Genomic DNA, 27,539 nt, shown 5'->3' with positions numbered 1-27,539 from the left:
CAAACATTTCTTCTACAAATATTGGTTCTTTTTTCTCTAGGTGACTGGAGCAATGTTAAATCTCATTCTACCAACAAAGTCTAATTATAAGATGAGTAATATAAAAGGCAAGATTCTCTTTTAAAGGTCCCTGTGGAGGTGCTTTTCTGTCTTGAAAGGTTTCCTCAATTTACTTTTTTCTAAATTGCCATTATCGATACTACGCCAATGGAATGTTTTCCTCTGTGGCATGATAAAATCAATCATGGTTAAGATGGATTTTACTGGTGACAATACGATTCATCATTTTGTCAGATTTACCAGTTACCAGATATTGTTCAAAGGTATACATATTAATAAAACTTTATTCTAAAAAAAATGACTAAGCTGCTATTTATGGTGATAGAATCTAATTTGTTTTGAGATTAATTTCCTGAGAATGAAGGCCAAGCAATGGAAATGTTCAAGACACCAATTTTGAATGATTTTATGGATACAGCATCTCCAAAACTTCTGGTTTTGTAAAATATAACACATCTACGATGGCATTACAGTTTACCTTTCAATGTTTTGCTTAATATTTGAAATTTTTATGTGTCTCTACTTTTAGCGGTAGACATTTTAAGACAAATTGAAGCATAACGGAACATTTCACATATTGATGCATATATGAGTGGTATTGAACCGAGGACAGAGGTTCTTTCAATTATGGACAACAGACAGGCATATGAAACAAAAGTTTTGTAGACAAGAAATTAAACAGAGAACATCAGATCTGCTATCAACACAAAATATACTAATGTTTACAAAAAATAGCCTAATTTATATTCAGTACTACAGAGGAATGTTGAATTTTAAGGGTGCAATAGCCTAGCTATAAAGCATCTGAAGGTAAGAGATACCAAAGATACAACTTTAATAAATGCAGTCAAAAAGGAACTGACAATAAAATGACAAAAAAAACATGGTCTTATTTCTTGTCAACCAGTCTTTATAAGGCATCCTTAAAATAAGCTATCCACCTTTTCTATTGAAATGTTGGAAAGATCCTGTAAGCACTTTAATACCCAATCTAAACACCAGTTGCATAAACTTCAAACTCATGTTGCATAAAGCTCCAAAATAGTCAAACTAAACGATTCAATGAATATTGATAGGCTGTTACTTTACATAGCCAATATTGTCCACTAATTAGCTTACAACTGTTATATATCTTTATTGATCATGAGGTCAGAAAAGGTCCTTGAAAAAAATGACAATTATAACATTTTATATCTCAAACATGATATGTTAAGCTCAATTTAGGATTTATAACGCTGGTACATGTGTTACTTTGACGTCAAACTACTAAATTTAGTCCAATTCTTTATCTCCATTGGGAAAATAGCTTCAGATTTAATTATCTCTATTTATACTGAAAATCCTTATTCCGAGGATTATTTCATGCTTTTTGTTTTGTTTACATTTGATTACTGCTGCATCAATTGTTTTAATCATTGCTTAGAACATTCTCATTTAATTCCCATGCGCTGATGTGTTTAATTATTTAAAAGCATAATGTTGACAAAAGTTTCAGTTTAGACTGGTAACAACAAAGATAGAAACAGTTGGTACCAGTACACGCTACATGTAATATCAATTGCTGTTTCATATATGTACTGAATGAAAATATTATGTCATGGGAATTTTCAAATAAGGTTAAAATGTGAAATTATCTTTCTTTTTTAAAATCAAATTATAATCATTTTTCATTTTGCTGTAGCAAAATTTGCTTTTAATCATATTTTATAAAGAAAGTTTCCAGCATCAAGATAGCTTAGAAATCATCAGTTCCATTTAAAATTTAAATTTCCAGAGTGGAGGCTATTCAAGATAACCTATGCAAAATTAATAGTTATCAAAATACTGGTGTATATATAAAACTGAGAATGGAGAAGGGGAATATGTCAAAGAAACAACAAACCGACCAATCACAGCAGAAAAAAGCCCAAATAAGTCATGAAAAGAAATGATTGATAAATATATTTGGTCAGCATGTACAAATAATGAATTGTACATTCAATTGGCAATAAAAATCGAATTAAGGAAAATTAAGTTTGTGATGTGTAAACATAGAAAAATTGATGAAATCGTAGAATACAAATACAACATGATTGTTTTTGTGAATCGATTACTTATACGTAATAATCTGTCAATCAATTACTAATGTGTATTAATCAAACGTTTTCTATTTTGATAACCAACAACAAACTCCAGCATTACCTTAGTAGTTTAAAAAGTAAATAAACGTTTGCAATGTGTTTGAAATGCATGTTCTGCAATCTATGTGTGAACTGAAAAAAAAACAATAACAAAAAACCTTACCAAATAAAACATCATTTAACAATTTAGAAACTTTTTTTCCAAACATACATTTTGTAGAAGAGGGCTACATCTGGTTGCAGACAGACAGCATAGAATAAAATTTAACCTTTATCACTTATCCATGAATAGAGGTCAAGGTCGGGAATCCAATATATTTATCCAAACCAAAAATAACTAAGAAATTCATGTGACAAAAAAAACCAAGTCCCATTGTTTAGCAGTTGCTCAACCATGAAAATGAGGTGATAAACAATGGACATATCATGACAGAAAGAAACTTAGTTATAAGAGGCACCCTGGACTTTCAAACTTCCAAAATAATGAATCTTTTTATATATAAAAGTTCATGCCACCCCCTCTGCTGGAAACTATGTAAGCAATGACTGTTATGAGATGACAATTGCCAGATTTAGAAATCACAAATTAGCTCTGAGCAAATTTAAATTTACTATAGGGTCTTTGTCCTACTGTACCGTTATCCATTTTCCCCTCATTCCCATAAATGAAATCATGAAATTACTAAAGGAAGTAATCAAATCTGGGAAATGGTGATTATATCTAAATGGGCAAATGTATAAGCTTTTCCTTTGTGTAAATAGAAATATTGATCTATATTTATCACACTAGAATAAATCTTTCCCTGATAGCCACCATAATAATTTTATAGAATATAAACGATTATGATCAATTACTGGAATATTTCGTTTACATCTACAGTCATAAAATCTAAATCACCTAAGTGTTTTTGTAAATAAGACGATGAGAAAACAAACAAAAGCATCTTTTTGACATGAAATATTTGCAATATTACTGATACTTGTTTTACTAAATCAATTATTGCATGTCAGAGGAAACTCCAAATGTCAACAAAGAAATATTTGATGTATTCCCCATGCTTGCCAAAACTCCCATTTGTTTTAGGAAATGATATAATGAGTCAATACTATCAGACATTATCATCATAAACAATACTAATCCAAGAAACGCCATTTTCCCCCAAAAAATATATTGCGAAATTCTTGTAATCACCATTATCAGGAATTATACATATAAATCTTTTTAACAAAAATAGAAATACATACTATAAATTCAACCGTTTATGGCACTAAAGTCTAAAAGGTTTCCATAAATAACTATTTTAATGGAAAACTATAAAGGGATGACGAAGCTTCAAGACAAAGTTCATTAAACTGATGGATTTATATATAATGCAAAAACAATATAAAGTTAGCATTTCGCAATCGTTTACCACAGTTTTTGCCATAGTGATAGCTAGATATAAGGTGTATATATGTATACAGTTATCTTCTCTTTGTGGATCCAAACTATTAAAACTTGTCATCCTATTCTATCATGTGTTCTCCTAAAGGTTCATAAAGCAATACACATGCCTAGAGGGAGTATGCCAGTGTAGTTTAAATCAACACACAAATGATGGAGATTGAAATCAAATGCAATTTGTTGCAATAAATCATATTTGTTTTTCGTTTACAGGTTTTTATATGAATCATTTCATTAGATTTCTCATTTAAATTGCTTTTACATTTGTCATTTCCAGGCTTTTAGAAGCTGACTAAACTGTATGGGTTTTTCTCATTATTGAAGGACGTATGGTGTCCTGTAATTGCTTACATCGACTTCATTTGAACTCTAATGGAAGGTTGTTTCATTGGCAATTATAGCACATCTCTTTATTTTTTATATTTAGCAACAACTGTTATATGGTGTTCAAAAGGAACCTAATATTCAGTGGTTGTCATTTGTTGATGTGGTTCATAGGTGGTTCTCGTTTTTTGTGTGTGTATATATTAGACCATTGGTTTTCCTGTTTGAATGGTATTACACTAGTCATTTTTAAAGCCCTTTATAGCTTTCTGTTGGGTGTGAGCCAAGGCTGTGTTGAAGACAGTAATTTGATCTATAATGGTTTACTTTTACAAAATGTGACTTGGACCGAGAGTTGTTTCAGTGGCACTCATACCACGTCTTCTTACATATATTTTAAAGGCTACACTTCTAACCACATCAGAAATATTCCAGTCTTTTCTAAGTTGCAGCTAATTTTCTCCTGTATCCCTCTGTGTTCATCCATTATTTAGATCTTCCTAAATCTGCATGAAATATCTGCCACTGAATGGTAAGCAACAAGTTAACAATTTTATCAATTTTCAAAAGTAAATAACAAAAAGAATTATCGTTTATTTCTTTCTGACAGAAGCTTGAAACATTTCACCGCTGAGAAATCAGCGAGGTCCCCATGGAGATTAGTTTTCTCAATTGATGAATGTTTTCAATTATTTCTCGTCTGAAATCACTGTAGAAAGATTCTGATACTGTTGAAATGCTACACATTTGGATATAAATCAATGACTTTGTTAGTTTATCCTTATATAAAAACATGAAAAGCATCAGCTCAATTCAAGGACAGTTTCTAGGATAACTCAAATCTTTCTTTTTGTATTGATTACTTAATCATTTTTTATAAATTTCATTACATTAGGTACTTTTGGTGCATTTTCTATTTAGCTTAGCATTTAATATACTTTATTTAATCAGATGTAAGCTGTGATGAATAGAAACTCAGGAACTTATAGAATGTCTCACTGAACAATCAATTCTAATTCTAAGACTTTCAAATCTTACAAAATAAAAATAAAAATTCTTAAATTGGTTCCCACATATATTTAATGTATTATTCATATATGATTGACGTAAATAGCCTTCCAGTCAGATTTCTACTTTGACAGAGTTGTCTCCACATTAAACTTATTGATTTTTTCAACTGTATAAAGGGAAGCCTTAGCAGGGATGACACTCTGTCATTACAGCTCATGAAAACTGATAAATTTATTCACTTGTTTTTTCTAATTAATAAGCAACATTTAATAAACTGTCCTGTCTTCATACTAAATTTTAGTCTGATTGGTTGTTGACAGGGCATTTTTTTTGTAAAATTACACTTATAACAATGATGTGTCCCAAGTACATAGATGCCCCACTCACACTATTGTTTTCTATGCTCAGTAGACGGTGATATTAGGGTCAAAAATCTAATTTGGCATTTAAATTAGAAAGATCATAAAATTCATAAGGAACATGTGTATTAACTGTGAAGTTGATTGGATTTCAAGGAATGTGAATGGAAATAGGGAATGTGTAAAAATGACAACAACCCAACCAAAGAGCAGAAAACAGACCTAGGTCACCTATGAGTTTCATAACAGCAAGAACAACAAGCACCTGGCCCCTAAACAAAATGTGCCATGAAAATCAAAGTCACACCGAACTCCAAAACATATAAATAAACTAAATTAAAAAAAACCTACAAGAATAACAAAGGCAATTGGCTCCTGATTTGGGACAGGCACAAAATGCTGCAAAAGTATGGGTTATGTGATACTATGATTCTCTATGATTCTTCTGCTATGAATAAAAGGAGAAGTGGAATATAATATTATAAGAAAACTAGAGGCTCCAAAGAGCCTGTGTCGCTCACCTTGGTCTATGTGAATATTAAACAAAGGACGCATTTGAATTCATGACAAAATTGTGTTTTGGTGATGGTGATGTGTTTGTATATCTTACTTTACTGAACATTATTGCTGCTTACAATCATTCTATCTATATTGAACTTGGCCTAAGAGCTTCAGTGGAAAATGTTAGTTAAAATTTACAAATTTTATGAAAATTGTTAAAAATTGACTATAAAGGGCAATAACTCCTTATGGGGTCAATTGACCATTTAGGTCATGTTGACTTATTTTTAGGTGTTACTTTGCTGTACATTGTTTCCCTTTACAGTTTATCTCTATCTATAATAATATTCAAGATAATAACAAAAAACGGCAAAATTTCCTTAAAATGACTAATTCAGGGGCAGCAACCTAACAGCAGTTTGTCCAATCCATCTGAAAATTTCATGGCAAATAGATCTTGACCTGATTAACAATTTTACTCCCTGTTAGATTTGCTCTAAATGCTTTGGTTTTTGAGTTATAAGCAAAAAACTGCATTTTACCCCTATGTTCTATTTTTAGCCATGGCGGCCATCTTTGTTGGTTGGCCGGGTCACGCCACACAATTTTTAAACTAGATACCCCAATGATGATTGTGGCCAAGTTTGTTTAAATTTGGCCTGGTAGTTTCAGAGGAGAAGATTTTTGTAAAAGATTACCAAGATTTACGAAAAATGGTTAAAAATTGACTATAAAGGACAATAACTCCTAAAGTGGTCAACTGAACATTTTGGTTATGTTGACTTATTTGTAGATTTTACTTTGCTGAACATTATTGCTGTTTACAGTTTATCTCTATCTATAATAATATTCAAGATAGAAACAAAAAACAGCAAAATTTCCCTAAAATTACCAATTCAGGGGCAGCAACCCAACAACAGGTTGTCCGATTCATCTGAAAATTTCAGGGCAGTTAGATCTTGACCTGATGAACATTTTTACCCCATGTCAGATTTGCTCTAAATGCTTTGGTTTTTGAGTTATAAGCCAAAAACTGCATTTTACCCCTATGTTCTATTTTTAGCCGTGGCGGCCATCTTGGTTGGTTGGCGGGGTCACCGGACACAATTTTTAAACTAGATACCCCAATGATGATTATGGCCAAGTTTGGATTAATTTGGCCCAGCAGTTTCAGAGGAGAAGATTTTTGTAAAAGTTAACGACGACGGACGCAGGACGACGGACGACGACGGACGCCGGACGCCAAGTGATGAGAAAAGCTCACTTGGCCCTTCGGGCCAGGTGAGCTAAAAAGGAGAAGGTTGATATAATATTATAAGACAGCTACTAAATGAAGCATACAAATAGAAAAAAATAATACATTAATGTCACCATGTACACTTTATTAACAGATATGTGTTATTGAAAAGTGTTTACACTAAATTGCCCAATCTGTATTTTTAGCTTTGTGTTGAAAAATCGTCTTTTGGTAAAAACCATCTAGTTATTCCAAAACACCTGTTCTTGTTTTATTGTGTTGTTGAATGGCTGTCCTTCAGTTATATTCCCAACAGCTTCTTTATAGAAATAAAAGGTTAACTAAAAGTCTATGTCAACCTTGAAAGATCAAGGACATTAAAAAAAGAACAGGATATATTTATTTTCTACAATTCTATATAGTCACATGTCAATTGCTTAATCAAAACTCCAGAAAGAATTTATTGTTACAAGAATAAGCCCAGACCAATTAGAGAGAACATTTTATAGGATAAACTACTGTACTTAGACACTTCAAGAAAATATTCTTATTTGATTAGGCTTTAAAACAGCCAATCATAGATGGGAATTTGATTTACTGCAAATAATCAATGACTAGTAAAATCTAACTGATCTTTTCGAAAAAACATGTGGTATATGTCTCCCTCATGACCAATGACCTCCATTAAAAAAAATGTCTGAAACCTAGATGTCCTGTCCTCTCAAACCATAGAAAATGTATGCAGAGTAACCTCAATTTGCTTAGACAGTTATAATTCTGCAATAAAACATGATTCCACAAGGTCTAATGCACCAGTTATATTTATCATTTTCCTCATTATCACCCTTTTTTCCCCACTAAATTTATATAAAGACTGAGTAGTGGTCAAGTCTGGGGGGGGGGGGGGGGGGGGGTGATCTTAGGTGTTCAATCAAATATGAAAAGTGAAAAACACATTTCTGAATATTATTTTTTAAGTGTTTTTTTTTTTAAAGTATTTAAGGAACATTTTTGTTTGAACTTTTCTTTTTCTGTTGCATTCTTTAGTATTTTTTGTTTTCTGTTCATTTTTTGTTTTTTTTATCAGCAAAGTCAAATGAAACTTTTTTTTTTAACTTGTCTTGTTATTACCCCTAAAAACCTGCTTGCCTGATATCAACACATATCTATCTGACTGGATCATTTTTCTTGACTCTGGTTCCCCAAACTATCTTATTTTTATTCTCAGGAAAACATACTTCATGAATGGTTAAATTATGATCAATAATAATAATCTTCTTAGAAGAAAACTGTAGTGATAATAGGATGACAGACTTATTATTTATCTGGTGTAAAAAATAAACTGTTTTTAACATAAAAGTAAAAGCTTGTGAGAAAGCAAACTAACAACAATTGAAATAAGCTGACATTTAAAGGTCAATCAGGTATAAAGTAAGATGGGGGGGGGGGGGGGGGGGGGGGGAGCAAGTGAAAACAATAATTTAAAGAAAAACCGATAATTATTAAGACGTAAAAAAAAACTTAATTAAAGTTACACAGCAAAATAAAGACTGGTCAACAACAACCAAACCAAAAACAAGGGGTAGACTCAGGTTCTCTGGAATGGTTTTATTAAAAATGAAGTGTGCATACTTAACAGTAAGCTCCATTAAATGATAACTTCAGGGTACCAGAGGGATTTGTTACAAGTGAGCTCTCTTAATACACTCATTTAAACTAACTGATACAACAGGACACCTGCTGATAAGTGGTTTGTCTTGTTGTAGGTTGTGATTATTTGTTAAATCATTTTTTGAAGTTACTTTTGCCTTACTGTGGATTCATTATTATTCGTTGAATACCAATTTTTGTGGATTTCGTGGGTACAGGTAAACAACGAAATTAAATGTTCAACGAATGACAAATTTCCCATGGAATGGTATGCAGACTTTGGCAAAACCACAAAAAGTTTTCCTTAATCCATGAAAATTGGTACCCACGAAAATAAATGAATCCACAATACTGTATCTCTAATATCTTGTATCTGTGCTGCCAAACAACAGGAAGATTAGATCATAACAAAACGGCCAAAAAGGAACAAAATGTTGGAATCCAAAATGAAATTGAGAGATCTCAATAAAACAGAAAAGTAAATATGCTAGTACTGAACTAAAATGTCAAAGTGTATTTAGAAAAATCTGTAAAACCTGCCCACAATGATGCAGTGTTTAAAAAACTGAAATTAGTAAAAAGCATTTATATACATGCTGAAAGAAATTAAGATAATTGGTCAGACGATGTGTTTCAAATGTCAAAAGTTCAAAACTCTCTGGTACCAATATATAAAATGTTTGGCTTTGCTACTGCATCAAAGTGTAGTTTGTTTTGATTTGATGAATAATATATAAGTATAATATCTACCCACGATATAAACACCACTTACATAGATTGAAAACTCATATTGATGCTGGTATGATTGCATTTAATAGTTTTTGAACAAGTTTCCCAAGAGACTCAAATATCATGATAGACAGAGAATCCATTTCAATAGTTATACAGACAAACTTGGTTAATTGCAATGCATCAAAATGTCATTAATGTTCGAAAACATAATATTTCATAATAAAAGTACTTCACATATATGGTAACATTTCAATGGAAGTTGTTTCTGCATACTTATGAATGTCTGTATAAAGTCAGTTAGATGTTAAATCACCTTTACAGTGTTATGTAGGGCAAGAAGAAAACTAATAAATCAAGGATATATGTCTATACTATGACAATCTGAATAGAACCAACATTTTTAGTTCATCTTTTACTTTAGACAATGGTTAAAGTTCAAGAAGTATGATATTTTTCTTGCTTTTTCGATAGATATGCTGTTTTAATGCTTTTAACACATATCTTTCCTTCCACAAAAAACAAAACCCACACCCCTGGATCAATATATATGCACCTCCGAGTTCTATTTCTATATAAACCATCGCACTTGGGCGTAAACCATAAATTTGCACCTCAGTCCACCTGTTAAAATACTATTTTTTCAAAAAAAAAAACGAAATAGGTAAAAGTTGCATGAGATTTGTCTGTTTGTCACAAATTTTCATATACTGGGTACATGAAGAAATCCACATGTAAAACATGTTTACCAAGAGAATTACATTGGCACATAGGAATACAAGTACTGCCTTTGAAGAGCTTCTATAGGTCAATCATATCATTTCATAATTCATCTTACTGCAATCAAACATGTTACTTTAGTTGTAGTAGAAATCTGTAGCAACAACACTTGATAATTAAAGGTTTCATTACCAGTGAGAATGGGATATCACTTGATATCAATTAGAATTATTAGCAATAAAAATAACACTCTCATTGTGTTAAATTAAAAATTCCACAAATTCTTGATCTAGTCTTTTGCACATTCCAGTTTGACTTCATCATGTTCATATGTCCTTTTTTAGTGACAAACTTCAACATCAGACATATTCATACTTTTTGTACACTATAGAATGTAATAACAGTTTACAAAAAGAAATTTGTCAGGTGAAAAGTTGGGTTTATATTATTGCAGTAATCACATGAATTTCTGTTGCCAAGAACAAATGTGCATTGTCTTAACCTTTGGAAGTCACCAATGACCCAAAGAATAGCCAATGGAAAAGCTGTAATATCTTCTGATTGTGCTGGCTAAGCCAATCAAATTAACTGAGATTTTCATAACACACTCCATGCAGTGTGATACCGAAAATATCTATTCATGCAAGATATAGATATAGAATAGATATCAGGCCAAAAGAATAAGAGAATAACATTTTCTCACGTTCAAGGGAGACGAACTAGTTTGAAGATTTGATACATACCCCTGTACTGACTAGAGATAACATTATTCTTTCATTTAATGCTAATGTTTCTCCTTGCTTCATTTTAATACGCTTCTTATCCAAGCATTTCATTGCATACCTATCAAAAGAAACCATAATTATAATGAAATTGTTTGTTCTCAAAATGCATGAAATATTTGTGACTGCATTTCAAGCAAAAAACATTTAAATAATGACACGTTTATAATTCTGTAAAGAAAATACTGTACAGTCCAATTTATTTTTCTCATTTTCCTTCACAATATTTCAATTGGCATTGTCAACCAGCTATTTAGCTTTGTGTTAGTTTGTTTTGTTGTTTACATTCCACCCTGCTTTATATATGTATTCTAATTTAATTACTGTATCTGGTATTTCTCTTGTATATCAAACATTGATGCATAGTTGCAGAGCCATCAAGTGATGGCAGGGAGGCAAAGAAGTAATGGTATTGTGCCCATGTTGAATCTCACTCTTGTCCTGAACATGCATGATTTATATAGATTAGACCGTTTGGTTTGAATGGTTTTACATTACTGGTAGTCATTTTTGAGACCCTTTATAGCTTGCTGTTTGGTGTGATACAAGGTTCCGTGTTGAAGACCGTACTTTGACCTATAATGGTTAACTATTACAATGTAAAAAAGAAGATGTGGTATGATTGCCAATGAGACAACTATCCACAAGTTGTGACTTGGATGGAGAGTCACATCTCATTGGCGATCATACCATAGCTTCTTATATCTATGAAACATTTGCCACTAACCATAGATCAAGTGTTTACAGAGTAGAAGCTATGTTGTGGGTATTACAGGGTGGGAAAGAGGCTTCTCTATGTATTTACTCACATTTTCCCTGTATCTGCTTTCCGACATCCATATACCTCGCCAAAACCACCTCTTCCTATAATTCTATGTACACTAAAGTCGTTCATGGTTAACTATAAAAGAAGAATTTAACTTGTTTTAAACATTTGCTACTACTTACAATGTGTACAAAACAAAGTTATAAGACTGCCACCTTTGTTTAGAGGTGTGGATAGCTGGATCCTCTCCCAAATACTCCACTTATCAGTTCCTGCTAAAAAAAATTATTATACTGACACCATGCTCTCTGCGCCCTTTTACAGCAACCCTTTTAAGTGCCTACTCCAGCCCCTTTGCCCCTTGCTCCCCATTATAGCAGTAAAGATATTATTTTAACTATTAAGCTGTCAAAATTTTAATAAATGTCCATTGGAATGCATTCTTTATTGTAATAAGCATTTTCTGAATTTCAGATTCCACATCATGCACCATGTCAAATATATCTGAACAATACCCTGTTAATCATATATAGGTATGGTACATGTAAAATTCACAAGAAAAAGTGCATGTCTAAAAAAACCAGGACATTTTGTAAGGTTTTTAACTGTAAAAAGGATTTTTTTTTTACCATGAAAACACTTAAATGAATATAGGGAGTGTGTATTAATAAACTGTTAGCAAACAATTCTCTGGCAGATTTATCATTCATTCTTCTTTAAAATTGTAGAACCAAGCAAATTTTGGTGCATAGCATCTTCAGATTTTCTATTTTTTTAAACTTAATGTCATCAGAGTAATGTCCCTTTAGGGTATTTATCACTACTAAAAATTGTACTATAAAAATTTAATGGAAAAGAAAAATAAACAAAAAAAGATATAAATATCAAGGTTATAGAAAAAAAAACATGCTCTGGCATGACTTGGAAAGTGTATGTCAAAGAAACTATTGGCATAAAATGCAAATATTTTTTTTTACTTAATTAGCATAAATCCGATAAAAGAATTGTTATAAAACAAAACAGAAATTAATCAATATAAATTGCCGATCCATAAAGTATGCTTCTTTTCCCAAAGGTTCATGACATTTTACGATTATTGCTAACTCTATATATGGCAGAAGCAACAGGATGTATTTCTAACATTTAAATTAGCCAGCCTTCAGTACCACATGTTCTATTCTATACTAATGTAACTTTATTGATTTCACTGTATAATTATAAAATGAAAATTTTTCAGTTAAGAAAATCTAATTATGTCAGTAGGAACACACACAATTAGTTCAACCAGTTCCTGGGTACTTGCACTTGTGAAAATAAAAAAATATAAATACTCATTCTCTATAAAGCGAATTAAAGTTTTAATTAAACATGGTTTAATTTAGAAAATCTGCAAAATAACCATCTCAGGGTCTGAATAAAAATGAATCTAGAGTGCTAAAGCACCAACAATCAATCAATCATTTGAATAGATATTCGTCTAAATGACCATCAGTTTCATCTCGCAGACACAACATATTAGATGAGAGAAACTGATATGTTCAAAATAATTAAATTGTCTCCCCTTACAAATTAATTTTTCTGAAGAAAACTAATGGAGAAATTGAGGCTTTAGCCTAGACTGATCTGAATGTCTGTGACAATTATCTACATGTCTTTGACATAGACGGATACATTGAACTTACACTATTTAATTACTGGAGTACCTGCAATAGCAGGGATATAGAATGGAACATAAGAAAACATCAGACGCCTCCCGGTGCGGGAATTTCTCACTACATTTAAGACCTGTTGGTGACCTTCTGCTGTTATTATTGGTTTTTTTTATATGGTCAGGTTGTTGTCTCTTTGACACATTCCCCATTTCCATTCTCAATTTTAATTTTAACTATCTAAGGAATCAACTTATTGTGTGAATATAACCATAGATATGTAACCTGCTTTTTAAAAAGCTATATTAAAAGTACTTTATATTTGATGGACTGTGTTATATATTGTACATCTTATTACATTGATATGTGTGACTGCATATATATACTAACTATAAGTGATCTATCTTTATGACTTTTACATAAACAGAAGATTAACAATGTGAAAAATTTCAAGTTGTAAAAGCATATCTACAAAATAATATCTAGTAGACCTATTCTTCAAATACTAATTTAAACTGAAATACATGGACTCTTAAGGCAAAAGTATACATATTATCAAAGGTCTAAAGAGAATCTGTATTATGATTTAAAAAAACACAGCTCCAGGACTTTAACAATCAGAAAAAATTGTATTTTCAAACTGGTTAGATATTGATTGTTGCAGTTTGAAAGTGTGTCAGTATACATATGACATACATGGATTAATGACGCATGGAGACAAAGAGATCTCTGAGATTAGGCCATCATTAGTATGATGGTAAATATTTGATGACCTAACAGTAATGGATACATTAATATTTAATATCCAATTTGAGAGAAATAATGATACATCAATATAACCATTACATTCATTTAGAACAAAAGAAGCTTTTTACTTTCAATTTATGCTAAAATTATGTTTTTTTTCTTCACAGAAACAAACCAATATAGCTACACAGGCAAATTTCACTCACATCAATTTCACATGAATTTAAATTCATGTGAATCTCACTAGAAATTCACATGAAAATCACCTAAAAAGAGCTTATACGTGAAATTCACATGAAATCAGTTCTTGTGAATTTCATGTGAAAAATTTCACATCAGATTTATGTGAATCTCAATTCACGTCAAATTCACATGAAAAATTTCACGTGAGTTTCATGTATAAGCTCGATTGAAGTGAATCTCACTTGAAATTTTTCATGTGAAATTCATGTGAGCAAATTTTGCCTGTGTACAGTATTATATAGTAAGGAATATCTCATTGATCACTTAAAAATTTCAAAATATCAGAAACAGTTTTCAGAAAGTCAAAAAGCAATTTATTTTTGCTTCAGAGAGTGCAACCCTTTACAATTTGCACATGCAGTTCAGTTATTACTGTTCAAAGAGAAAGCATATAAAGGAAGAAAAAAACTATTTATAAGCAATACAAGATTTTAATAAATACTAAAGGAAACATTTTTGATTTATAGAAAATAACACTATTTACATTTGTTGTGATAGTCTACAGTGAATTGCTAATAGTTATTTTAAAGATTTCTGATTCAGGCCCGTAGCCAGGAATTTCCAAAGGGGGGTTCGTTTGACTCTCAAACTGGACTTTAACAGTCACAATTCGAACAGAACATTGACTTTAACAGTGCTTATTTGTTTTCAAGGGGGGGTTCGTCCGAACCCCCCGAACCCCCCCTGGCTACGGGTATGTGATTAAGTCTCCAAGTCTGAACTTGATGTCTTAGTGAATATAGACTGTTTAAAAAAAGTTCACCAATTTGATCATTTATCAAGGAGTGCAAATTCATTACAACAGTGTTGTGAATTTCATTTTTCTTTGCCATGCTTTCTTTATTCTATGTTTTGGTAGAATGTTGTCTCAGTGTCTTCTAATTTTTATTTACAATATTTCTTTAGACAATAACTTGATGTCAAGTTGCCATGTTTCGTTTCAATCTAAGTATATTCACAACTACCAAACTGCATTTTTACATATTATCTGATGTTCTAAGTGGTTCTGTTATCTCCAAGTATATGGGAGACAACTCTGTCTCAATAGATGTTGTGCACTAACAATGGTATAAGTAGTGAATCGTAAAAATATTCTATTCCTATAATTTATAATTTTGGTGTAACTACCACAAAAAAAATCACTTACATTAGAGAAATCCTGTTCATACCTCATCTGTTTAATAATTAATATAACTTAAGAATATTAAATATGCAGAAAATGTCAGTGCTTAAACCAAACACCTCACAACCAACCTGAATTATTTAAGCTTTACCTTATCAATATCATTGGTTTACCAAGAATGTTGCACATCAATCATATCAGACTCTTCAATCACAAACAGAGATTACAATTAGAGCAGGTCTGAGGACTAAGACATGCTGTTTTGGGAGGGGAATTTTCATTTTTGAATTACAAATATCAAGGACTTTCTGTTCTGCAAACTGAGGCTTTACATAGGACCTGTCAATTTCTAAAGTATCTTTGAATTTTAACTTTAAGAAACAAATGGTCCAGGACCTTTTTTATCCTTTGAAGTAAAATGTATCCCCTGAACAATTGGAGTGTTCTTTCATGTTATATTTTTTCTATAAAAAGTAAGGTGAAATGTATATTTTGAGTCTGTCATATTTAAAGTAACCAATTGCCAAATAAATCAGTTGATAATACCAGGCTGTACTTAGGAGGCATTGCATGTGGTACCATCTCATTGATGAATACACATCCATACTAATCAGATATTTGCCACTGGACATTAAATAAGCAAAAATCAATCAATGCTATATGCAACTCTTTTTACTCATATTCTTAAATGATTCAGGTTGGCTGTCCACTGAAAATCAGCTAAGCATTTAGCAGAATTAAATGCAAAAATTTCCAAGAAAAAGTGGTTGTAAATAGATATATCTGTTCATGCTATATATTGCTACAATTTGATAAAAGTATTTACAGACTTGTAAAATTCACAAGCTTATCATATAAGTTTTAACTATTGATTATATATGATGTCAAAGACGGAAAATAAAGAAGGCATTTAAAATTCAATATAAGGCAACAACAGATATTGCAAAAGGATTTGTGTGTAGATTTTCCCATGGATAAGATTATGCGTCTGATTCCAATACGTATAAACTCATCCAGTGTAGTCCTTATACTTACTTTTGGCTAAAATAATAAAAAACATCAAACAAAAATAATAAATCAAAGTTCAAACTAATCTCTTGCATGCAAACAAAAATTAGGTTAAGTGATCCACTTAAAATTCTGTTGATTCGTGACTATAAACTTTTTTTGTCTCTTAAGAATCCTCTTTTTATGGTTTATGTGAAAAAGAATTGGATTATGCAAGACTAAGAATTGATCTTAAATCTTTTACCATCCACGTGTTTAGTCTTGACTCTACTTTAATTCAATATCTTGAGAAAAATCAATCTGCACTTCATGGCAAAGTCTGAAAGATTGCTTTTCTAGACACGACTTTCTGCCGATGTTAAGTATGACTGCATTGTCTATTAACTATTGTCTCAGTTAGTGTTAGTTTCCCACCTTTGTATACCAACAAATAAAATATTGATGCGAATGAGAAAGCTAAATCTTAATAAGAAATCTTGACGCATTTGCTATAACACTTCTTATTTCACAGGAAACTAATATATTGTTTATCATGAAGAAAGTGTTTTTGCACTTATTTAGTTCTCTGATACTTCCTTTAGGAAAATTAACTGTCAATTTTTTAATCCAAATTAACCCATATAAATGCTGTCAGGTCCTTTATATTTTTTTATAAATTAATGTCTCCACGATATTTGATTAGCATATTGGTTGACAGAAATACAAAATGTATCCATCTTTTATTGAGAAGAAAAAAGTTATAATAAAAATGTGTTCTGTTTGAATCTAGTTATATTGCTTCAAACTATGAGTTAACTAGCTGTGGATTCATTTATTTGCATAGATCTATATATACATTTATCAGGAAAAAATGAGAAGGTTTGGTACCATTAAAACGTTTAATCCCGCTGCAAATGTTTTCACCTGTCCTAAGTCAGGAATCTGATGTACAGCTGTTGTCGTTTGTTTAAATGTAATTTATACATGTTTCTCCTTTTTTTATATAGATTAGACCGTTGGTTTTCCTGTTTGATGGTTTTACACTAGTAATTTTAGGGCCCTTTATAGCTTCTTGTTCGGTGAGCCAAGGCTTCGTGTTGAAGGCCGTACATTGAACTATAATGGTTTAATCTTTTAAATTGTTATTTGGATGGAGAATTGTCTCACACAAAATCTTCCTATATCTATATGTATCAATTTTCCTTGATTTGGGAGAAAAATGTATCTTTAAGGATATTTGATTTTGTGGCTTTGACTAATTTTTATTATCTGCATATATTAAGGCTTTAAACTTTACCTATGGAATAATTATAAGGAATAAACAGTATGTGATAAGTCTTTCCTTAAATTTAGAGGGTAAATTATCTATCTTGTAAATGTAGCCCATGTGAGCCTGATTGAGCAAAAATCAATCATTTATCAAACTTTCAACCATAAGCATACTCAAAGAGGATTAAATGAGAAAGGTACTAGTACTAAGTATAAAAAAGAAGATATGGTATGATTGCCAATGAGACAACTATCCACAAAAGACCAAAATGACAGACATTAACAACTATAGGTCACCGTTCAGCCTTCAACAATGAGCAAAGCCCATACTGCATAGTCAGCTATAAAAGGCCCCAATAAGACAATGTTAAACAATTCAAAGCATGTATTAAATACATTTGAAAATCCAATCCAATCCAATCCGGCAATTTGACAACCTTGAAAGTCTATTCTATTCTTTGGAATAAACCATGTAAAAGTGAGTGACATTGACATGCCATGTGACTTACTCAATGTAAATATCTCGATCGACCCGTCATTTGACATGCCATGTGACTTAATCAATGTAAATATTTCGATCGACCCGTCATTTGACATGCCATGTGACTTACTCAATGTAAATATCTCGATTGACCCATCATTTGCAAAAACATATTGCCACAAGACATAAAGCAAACAACAATCAATTTCTAGACACTTAACTTTCAAAAATTTGATCATCACCTTTTTTGTCAAAAAATAATTGATATTCTAGACATAACTTTCTGCCTTGCTCAAGGATAAACTATGTATGGTTTCCCCACTTTTTTCCAGTTATTTTCTATTTGATTCATTAAAACCATTAATGTCTGAGAAAAAATAATCTTCAAAAATCAATGTCAACAACTTTCAGATTTGTTCCCTATTCTTATTTTTACAGTAAACTACTAACACAGCTTTCTTTTTATATTAAAAACAAAATACCTATTTCTTTATATGAAGATCGTGTTCATGGTCATACGTGTTTGAATGCAAATAAAAAATAACAATTAATTAAAAACACATTGAGCATAAAAAAGAATAAACAGAAATAAGAAAAAAAAAGAAAAAAAGCACTCATAAATTAAATCATCAAACAAAAAAAGAGCAAAACTTAATTGACCTTATTTTGCAAGTTTTAGTTTTAGAATGTGCAAAAATTTTACAAAAAATGATTAACAACAAAGAAAGGTTTACATGGACAACAAGACTGATTTTAACATATACCTCCTTCCCCAAATGGAACGCTCCATACAGACAAACTTCATATAGTGGCTGTAACAGGTTAACAATTTCTAAACTTTAAAAAAAAACTTCTTTATATTTGACTGTACATACCTGAATGTTTAATTCTAAATTTTTCCATTGACAAAACCTTGTATATTTGTCGCTGAAAGTAGAAAGAAAAAATACAATTCATTAATGTTAAAAAAATTAATGAAAATTTTGTAGTAGCGATAAATGAGTGAGCAACACAATCAGACAACTGTATCAAAAACTCAATTGTTTAATGAAGATACCTGTTCTTTCAGGTTGATTTTTAGGTGACTGCTAACATTTCAGCAGCAAATATTACATGTATGTTTATGCAGATAATTTTTAAATGTGGCACTATTTCAAGTTTAATAATAGACGGAAACTCAAGATTGATTTTTATCTTACTACCTCTTAAGGTAATATAGTCTGCATGAAGATATGTCAATATATCTGGACATTTCATCCTCCCTACCAATTTTGTTCTTTTCCAAGTTAGACAATCAGAAATACAAATATTGTCTTTTAAATCATTATTATTTGCCCTACACAGTCAGGAGTACTCAGGACATTAGTTCTAAAACACTTGAGTCAAACGAGACATATATGTATAATATCTTGTTGGAATCGGTACTTAATTTTGTTTTCATTTTGTCTGTTGGGATTTTTGGTTTGTTCTTATCTATTTTTTTGTTTAAAATATATATACACAAGAGAAATGTGATGTGATTGCCAGAGACGACTATCTATCAATAATATCTATGTATAAAATACATTATTTGGAATGTGAAGCCTTATAAATAGAATAGCTGTCTGTATCAAATAATGTTATGTGACATCTGATTTCTGTGTCTGTCAATTTTCTTTTTTGCCATGGCATTGTTAATTTGTTTCGACTAATGAGTTTGAATGTCCCTTTGGTATCTTTTGCCAGCTTCTAAGAGACTTTTGACTTGTGATGACCATCAGGTTGTCAAATATCTCTCCTCTAACTTTCATATTTACATTGTCACTGACCATGATAACAGTAGATGTAAATGTATACTATCATGAATTGTATTAGGAACAGAAATTATTTCAAACTCAGACATATAAATCAATTTCAGAATTGGGATATACTTCAGTGAGAGAAACTAATACCAAAGCAAAAATAATAAATTTATACTTAAATACATGATCAAACTATTCATTTTTTGCGCAGCCACAACAGAAACAGTAAATTCTGTCTATACTGAATCTTTGCTCAATTGAACCAAGTTTCATGTACCCAAAGCCTCCCTGTTGTTTGACACACATATATGTTTTCTTACTGTAAGAACGCGATCTCCAGTGGCAGATCCAGAACCCCTATATAAGCAATCAAAATTCTCCCACATTAAAAGGGCCCCCCCTCCCCTGGATCCGCCAATGATCTCTTGAAACAAAACAAAAGCCAATGAAATATAAAGTGTGGATCCCTCACATGTACAGTTCTCCTAATAATAAATACAGTGGACCCCTCAAATGTATAGTATACTTTTTAACATATACTTAGTAGTAAATACAAGTAAATTGTATTTTCTTAATAATAAAATCAATGGGAAGTGTGCTGTATCAGCGGTCTGTAAACTAATGATATCGATATCAATCTCATTTTTAATGCTTTATCAAATCCCTATCCTGTATGACGTCATATGTCATTGATATAAATCATGTTTTAATCAGAGGTTTCATCAAACTCCCGATCTGCATTATGGCACATCTTGTCTCATGAAAAAAATCTACTTGAAGTTTAAAATAAAGTTTATATGAAGCAGATTTTTCCATATCACATGCTGTACAACTCCTCAAACAATACAATCCCTCTAGCAGAGCTATTGGGATTATTATCTTTTCTCCTCAGGTTGATGCCGGTGCGACATGCAAAAAGACATGATATTCTCTAGGTATCAGTTTATAGGGTTGAATTCAGGTGAATATCATCATTAATAAAAGTAGTGAATATTAAATTAAATTTTGTGATGTTTAATTTATGTTTATTTTATTTCCATTTCTCCATTGATTAAATTTAATATAACTTCTTGTTATCTCCAGCTGGTATTAAAATGAAAAGACGGAATATCCTATCAAATTTAAATATCCATGTTTATAAACTTTATATACTGTTTTATCAAACAATTTACATACCTGCCAACTTTTGAAAATGGCCATGGGGTTTTTTGTGCACGGCACCATTTTTTAGGGTAGAATTTTTCGCGCCATTTTTTCGTGTGATGATTTGGCTCCTAGAAGTGGCTGACATGCTTCTTTTTTAGGGGGTGACAGTTGAAGATACTATTTAAATTATTGTGGTGTTTTTTTTAAAGTTCAAATGAGGCTTTATCTCAAAAACGCTGGCAAATTTCCCTGTTGAAATGTGAGAAATAAAAATATGGTCTATACATTAAGATTGTTCGTGATCGTTACATTGTTATTTTTGAAAATCTTCCCAGACTATCATGTTTATCATTTAAAAAGTTTTTTTTTTTTAAATACTCATGTTTTTTCATCAGAAGGCTGGCTAAAAATAAACATTTCTGATAACTGAAGTAGCAATATAAAAATAGCCACAGGAATGAACTAAAACACTATATTATGTGGACACTTGAATTTCTAATTCCATCTTTATTCAAGTTCAAAAATGACTTGAAGATTGAAAATGATGTCAAAGAAATGGAAGGTGTTAAAATAAATAATATCATTTAAAAATCAAATAAAACAAGAAAAAGGAAAAAAAAAAGTGAAAGAGAAATTGAAAGGGAAAGAAAAGTAAACAAAAAACTCCCACTCTCTGCCCTTTGTTTAACATATTGTCTCTACACTAATCACAAATGAATAGAATGAATTGAACTTTGTATTTCTGATACATGTAGTATAATTTCATTTCTTTTTTTGTGGGACCATTTTGTCCTTGTTTTCAAAATTCCAATAGGGAACATATTTTGTGGTATGTACGTTACACTGACATAAAGAATAAATAAAAGTCTTATCTTCCTAACATTTCATAAAACTAAGATTTGTTTTGCATAATTAAGACTTCTGAACATATTTTTTTTTTTGGCAGTCAGTAACACTTTAACACTCAGACCCAAGCAGTTTCAGGCAAAATTCCCTTAACAAAAATGTTTATGGGCCTAGTTAAATTTTAAAGCTCTAAACTACAGCATCCACCCTTTTCCAAGCAATAATCAACCACTAATTTAAGTTATATTTCCTATCCCCAGTTTACAGCACCTTATGTAATCTTTTCAATCATTTTTTCCAAGAGAATGCACAAAATTTCACGCAAGACAAAAATAAAGAATATTAACACAGATGGAAATAAATTCGACGAGTGTGATTCAAAAGAAGAACTTCCTGATAAGGTCATTATAGCTATACCTTAAACACAGCATTCCTTATACATCATCTTTATCGAATTCCATCCTTATATTAAATAGTCAACGCTTGGGTTATTTTCTTGTTAACAAATTGATGACTACCTTATTGCAACTGTTATTTCAGTATTTTTTACTTAGACTTCAAACACATTTCTGTAAGTGAAGTAAATAATTTGTTAACAAGGTTTTCATGTCTGCATTGATTCTAACCATTTGTGATTGGTCTTGACATATTTTATGTCTTTTCTGGGATCTTACTTTTATTGATGTCAGGACCAATAGCTTGACAAAGAATCAAAGTTACATACTTAGCTTTTAAAGCCAATCTTTTTTTCATTTTTAAAATTTATTTGATGGAAGGTTTAATGCAACATTTGTATTCTGAAGTTCATGGTGAGTTCTAAGTTTAACTTCAAAAGTTATCACAAGCAGCTTCAAGAGTTAAAATAAGATCAATTGCTTTGTAAAAATCAATTGGTATGTTACCTGAACAAAGGTATCTTTTATTCAGAAAATTTCAGTTTTCAAAATCACACTTTTCAAAATCTTAACTAGTGCTCTGGTATGCTGCATAAAAACCAAATAACTAATGAACGATTTATGCTGTTGGGGCTATAGTCTACATGTACTCAATGTGTTGATCATCCATAACTTGTGGATTTCTGTCTTAATTTATCACTTGAGTAATCTTCAGTATTAACTCATTTCCAGTACATAATAATTTTTCTCTCCAAACCATTATCATAATCCAGAGAGTACTGAAATATCTATAGAGGCCATTAAAGATCAAAATTCATCAATGTTATCTCAGTGATTTTTAGTTTACATGATCATGTTTGTTCGTTTTGACCATAAACCACTTGGCTAATGGTACCACAGTCAGCTAACATCAAAGACAATATAAAATTATATTTAGATAAAAGCCTGGAAATATCCCATTATTCTGTGTCTTAACATGATCTAGGTGTTCATCTTATGGAAAATAAAAAAATAATCATTCATCGTTAAGCAGCACTGCTCATGCATTAAGAAGAAACAGGAAGGCTTGGTTCTTGCACTTACTGACACACTGATAAACTACCATGACAATTGAATATCAAATTTTGTTAAAAAATAAGATCAATGCGTGACAATACCATAAATAAGTTATAATGCATTTTTTTTCCAGATGATCAGAGGAAAAAAACAAGAAAGAAAAAGACCTGAATAATTGCAACCAATCAGTCTCTTCAGTTTTAAAGAAATTGTGTCTTGATGGAAAAATTTACAGCTGTTTAAATTACAAATAACAGCTTATGGACAAATACCATATTTGTCTGGAAAAACATGTTTTATTCATTAGTTGAAATTGGGCTTTGAACTAGATTTTATTAGCTGCCAGGCATTTTAGATTGGTAATTTCTATTTGTGTCTTTGTCTTCTTTTAATTTACTTATTTGTGCTGAATACTGAGTAACGAGTCGAGGCTTTATAAACTGAATTTTAGTTTGTTCTGATGTTGCGTTGTTACAAAACTGTCCTAGTTGAGGGGAGGGTCAAATGCTGGCAAACCTTTGAAACCCTACTACATTCTTTAGGTTACAAGCCAGGAACGAGTTATTCTGTGGTATATTGGTAAACTGTTTTCTGCCATATGTGTATTCTGTTTATTGTTTATAGGTTTCTCTCTGCCATATTTGTGTTTCAGTTCATTGTTGTATTATAACATGTCTTTACAGTTTCCAATTTTAATTAATTTACATTTTGTTATACTGGGGCTTTTTATAGCTCACTAAATGGTATTGGGTTTGCTCATAATTGAAGGACTGACGGTGCCCTGTAATTGTTTTCATCTTTATCAAATATCCTACAGATACTTGGCTCAATGGCAGTCATACTATATCGCCTAATTTTCATATTTGATTTATAATTGTTATCTAATACACTAAAACAAGCCCAAGGAACCGATTCTAAGATGAATTTTCAAACTACACGCCATAAATATGATGACTGTTAGTCACGATTAAAACAAATCCATTACATAACCTTATGCATTAGTTTAGGTATTAACACGGATAATAAATGAAAACATTATAAGCCCCAGTTTCTTTGATGCTGAGCTAGGAAAAATTTCATGCAACACGCTTGAAACATAAACATGTTCAGCAGTATAAAAGTTCACTACTTGAAAAACGGAGAACATATTTCATTACGGAAAGCAGACACACAAAAAGTATTCAATACTAATAGTCTGTTCAAGTTGATTAATTTGATAAAACAATGTGAAAAATATAAATCACATTACAGAATCAATACTTAAGATATATTCTGGGTTTTATCTGCTGTTTTCTCAACAAACCAGTAAAACTAAAATCAATCATGGGGAAACAAATGTGAAAACTATCTCATCAAATAAGTGATCAATATTTCCAATAAGCTAATTTGTAGTGAAAACGTATACTTCAATAGTGATATAAAATTATTCATTGCCAAGAAAAATCAGATAGAAAAATGACCGTCCAAACTGTTTTTAAATTCCTCATTTTTGTTTAATTGGTTTTTATGTTGTTGTTTTTTGTTTTTTTCAGGGGAGGGGGTATCATGTGGAGGATATTCACAGAGAAATTCAGCATGTGTTACAACAATTATTTTTTAATTGGACATATTTAACCCTATAGTTCTTTTATCATACAGTACCTAGCACTCCGAGACTAAATGTGTTCTACAGAACCAAGTGCATCTCAAGATATACTGCTTAAAATAATTTAGACATGATTAACTTTCAATATACAACCTGAGTCATTTTGACTAATAAAAGAAGAATGAGTCTGAGTACACGAAGGTCCCCCTCAATTTTTCTAATTTACCAAGTTCAAGTTGTAATTATATAAAGAGGTATAACACTAAAATGGTATGCAATTCACTGCATAATTCAACTTTTGTGTGTGTGTTGTGGTTCTCTGAGCATGGTGTATGAGTTTCATAACAAGAATGTGTCCAAAGTACACAAATGCCCCACTCGAACTATCATTTTCCATGTTTAATGGACCGTGAAATTGGATAAAAAATAAAATTAGGCATTTAAATTAGAAAGATAATATCATAGGGAACATGTGTACTCAGTTTCAAGTTGATTGCACTTCAACTTCATCTAAAACTACCTTGACTAAAAAATTTAACCTGAAGCGGGACAGACAGACAGACGAACGAATGGACAGACAGACGGACAGACGAACGAACAGACAGACCGACGAATGGACGCACAGACCAGAAAACATAATGCCCCTCTACTATTGTAGGTGGGGCAAAAAAAGTGCATGAGGAAAACTTCAGTTAGAGCATGGAAACAATATGGGTACAAAAAGAAAGGCAAACAGATGGAAAGATGGAAGAAAATACAGTCAAGGTAACACTTAATGCCCCTGTCACCTATGGCAGGGGTGTAAAAAGTGGGATCTACATCAACTAGGAATGCATAGTACAATATATGTACTGCAAAAGAAAAGTGTATTAATCCTACTAATTGCGATAAAAAGCAAACTTTTTCAAACTTTCCAAAATCATCCCAAGATATTCAACATTGTAAAATAAATCAAAACTGGAGCTTTACACTGCTACACAATAAGCACCATACAAAATAGTAAAGGAACTGAATTTCAGGGACTGAATTTTTCTGCCCCCCCTCAACACCATTTGCAAGAATTCAATGGTCTTGAGAAACAATGATAGTCTGTCAGTAGGGGAGGATAAATGGCTGACCCGTGTTGAGAGAGCTATATCTTTTGCATATAACAAACAACCTTGTACATTTGGAAAAAGAGTAGGCTAATGCAGTCGCACCCACAAACTGGAGAGGGATTAATATAAGTTGCAATAACTTGTTTTCCAATCCACTATAAATAAATATGTTTAAATTTAATAAAACTGAATGCTATATTATAGTAGAAATACAAAATGTGTAAGAGTATTGAGAAGTCAATTATAAATAAGTATTTCAAAGTTGAAAGCACTCAATTGTATTTGAATCTAATTAACATGCAATTCATAATCTCTGTCAAATCATTAACTGACAGAAAAGTATAACAAACCTTTTCAAGACAGCTGACCTTCTGTTTGATTTGAAAAATATTATGAAAAATAACTTTTTTTTTCAAAATGTCAACTTTTCAAAAGTATCTTCCTTGATTTTACATAAGATTCATGATTGCGTTAAACTATGATGTCATAAATTTCCAGATGTATGTTACAGGGCCATCTCATAGTAATGGATGTCAAAATCCTTAACCGTCATTTTATGGAATATTTATGGAAGAACTAAATCGATATAGGCATAAGCGTTAATTATGAGGAGGCATTAAAATTGCAAAACTTTAAAATGAACCAGCAGTTAACAAAATCTGATCAATTTTTTTCTTAAATATTTCTATCCTTTTTTTTAAAAGGAAATTACTTTCCAAGTTTTATTAAGATCTGTTGAGAAAGTGAGTTCGAGGTCACCTATTAATTGCGTTTTACCCAACAGATGTCCCATCTATCATAGACCATTGACAATTTCTTCAACATTCAATGAAACTTGATCCAGCGACAATATGTTACTTAACAAGGGATGATTGATTGTTCTTGTTCTAGTTTTTCTTTCTGATGAGGACATTTATTCAGAAATTATGTCAACATGCAATAAATTATATTAATATTCCCATAAAGTAACAGCCATTTAACTTTGTTCAGAATAAAGAGGTCCAACAATCTTTTACTGTCTAATGTAAGGAATCAACCCCTGTTTTTGTCTGTGTTTCTAGGGATTTGATGTAGCTGAGCAAACTCCTCATAAATGTGTAAATATAAAATGTTTGATTTTTATAAATTATGTGTCTTTTAAAAAACAAACACTGTTTTTTGATGCAGGATTATCTCGAAAGACCCATTGGTGGTTTTGGACAACCAGTAGTTTCTACATTTTGGTTTAGGTTGTTGTCTCTTTGAATCATATTGCATCCATTATCTATTCTAACCTATAACATTTAAGAGCTCATGACGAAAATATTTACAAGAACGACACTATAAAAAGAATTCTTTGAATACATTGATCAGGAGCAGAGAAAATAGACTTTGTAGAGATTAGCTAGGAAAATGCATAAATACCATGAATCAAATATTAAAGTTCAAAAT

The 27,539-nt window shown here is 31.3% G+C and overlaps 1 protein-coding gene across 1 annotated transcript in view; it reads right to left on the bottom strand.

The window, feature by feature from the left end:
• LOC134680999 (G protein-coupled receptor kinase 3-like) overlaps positions 1-27,539 on the bottom strand; it is a 100,968-nt gene that overhangs the window by 22,790 nt on the left and 50,639 nt on the right. Inside the window, exons 7-9 of the mRNA XM_063540332.1 lie at positions 19,078-19,129; positions 11,747-11,838; positions 10,899-10,998 (exon numbers count right to left, since the gene is read on the bottom strand). Of these exons, the coding sequence (XP_063396402.1) occupies positions 10,899-10,998; positions 11,747-11,838; positions 19,078-19,129 (244 nt within the window). The remainder of the gene's footprint in view (positions 1-10,898; positions 10,999-11,746; positions 11,839-19,077; positions 19,130-27,539) is intronic.

The sequence above is a fragment of the Mytilus trossulus genome, chromosome 8 (genome assembly GCF_036588685.1).
Source record: "Mytilus trossulus isolate FHL-02 chromosome 8, PNRI_Mtr1.1.1.hap1, whole genome shotgun sequence".
Taxonomy (NCBI): Eukaryota; Metazoa; Mollusca; class Bivalvia; order Mytilida; family Mytilidae; genus Mytilus; species Mytilus trossulus.
Note: the sequence above shows the minus strand (reverse complement) of the source record. Positions and strands in the feature narration are given on the sequence as shown.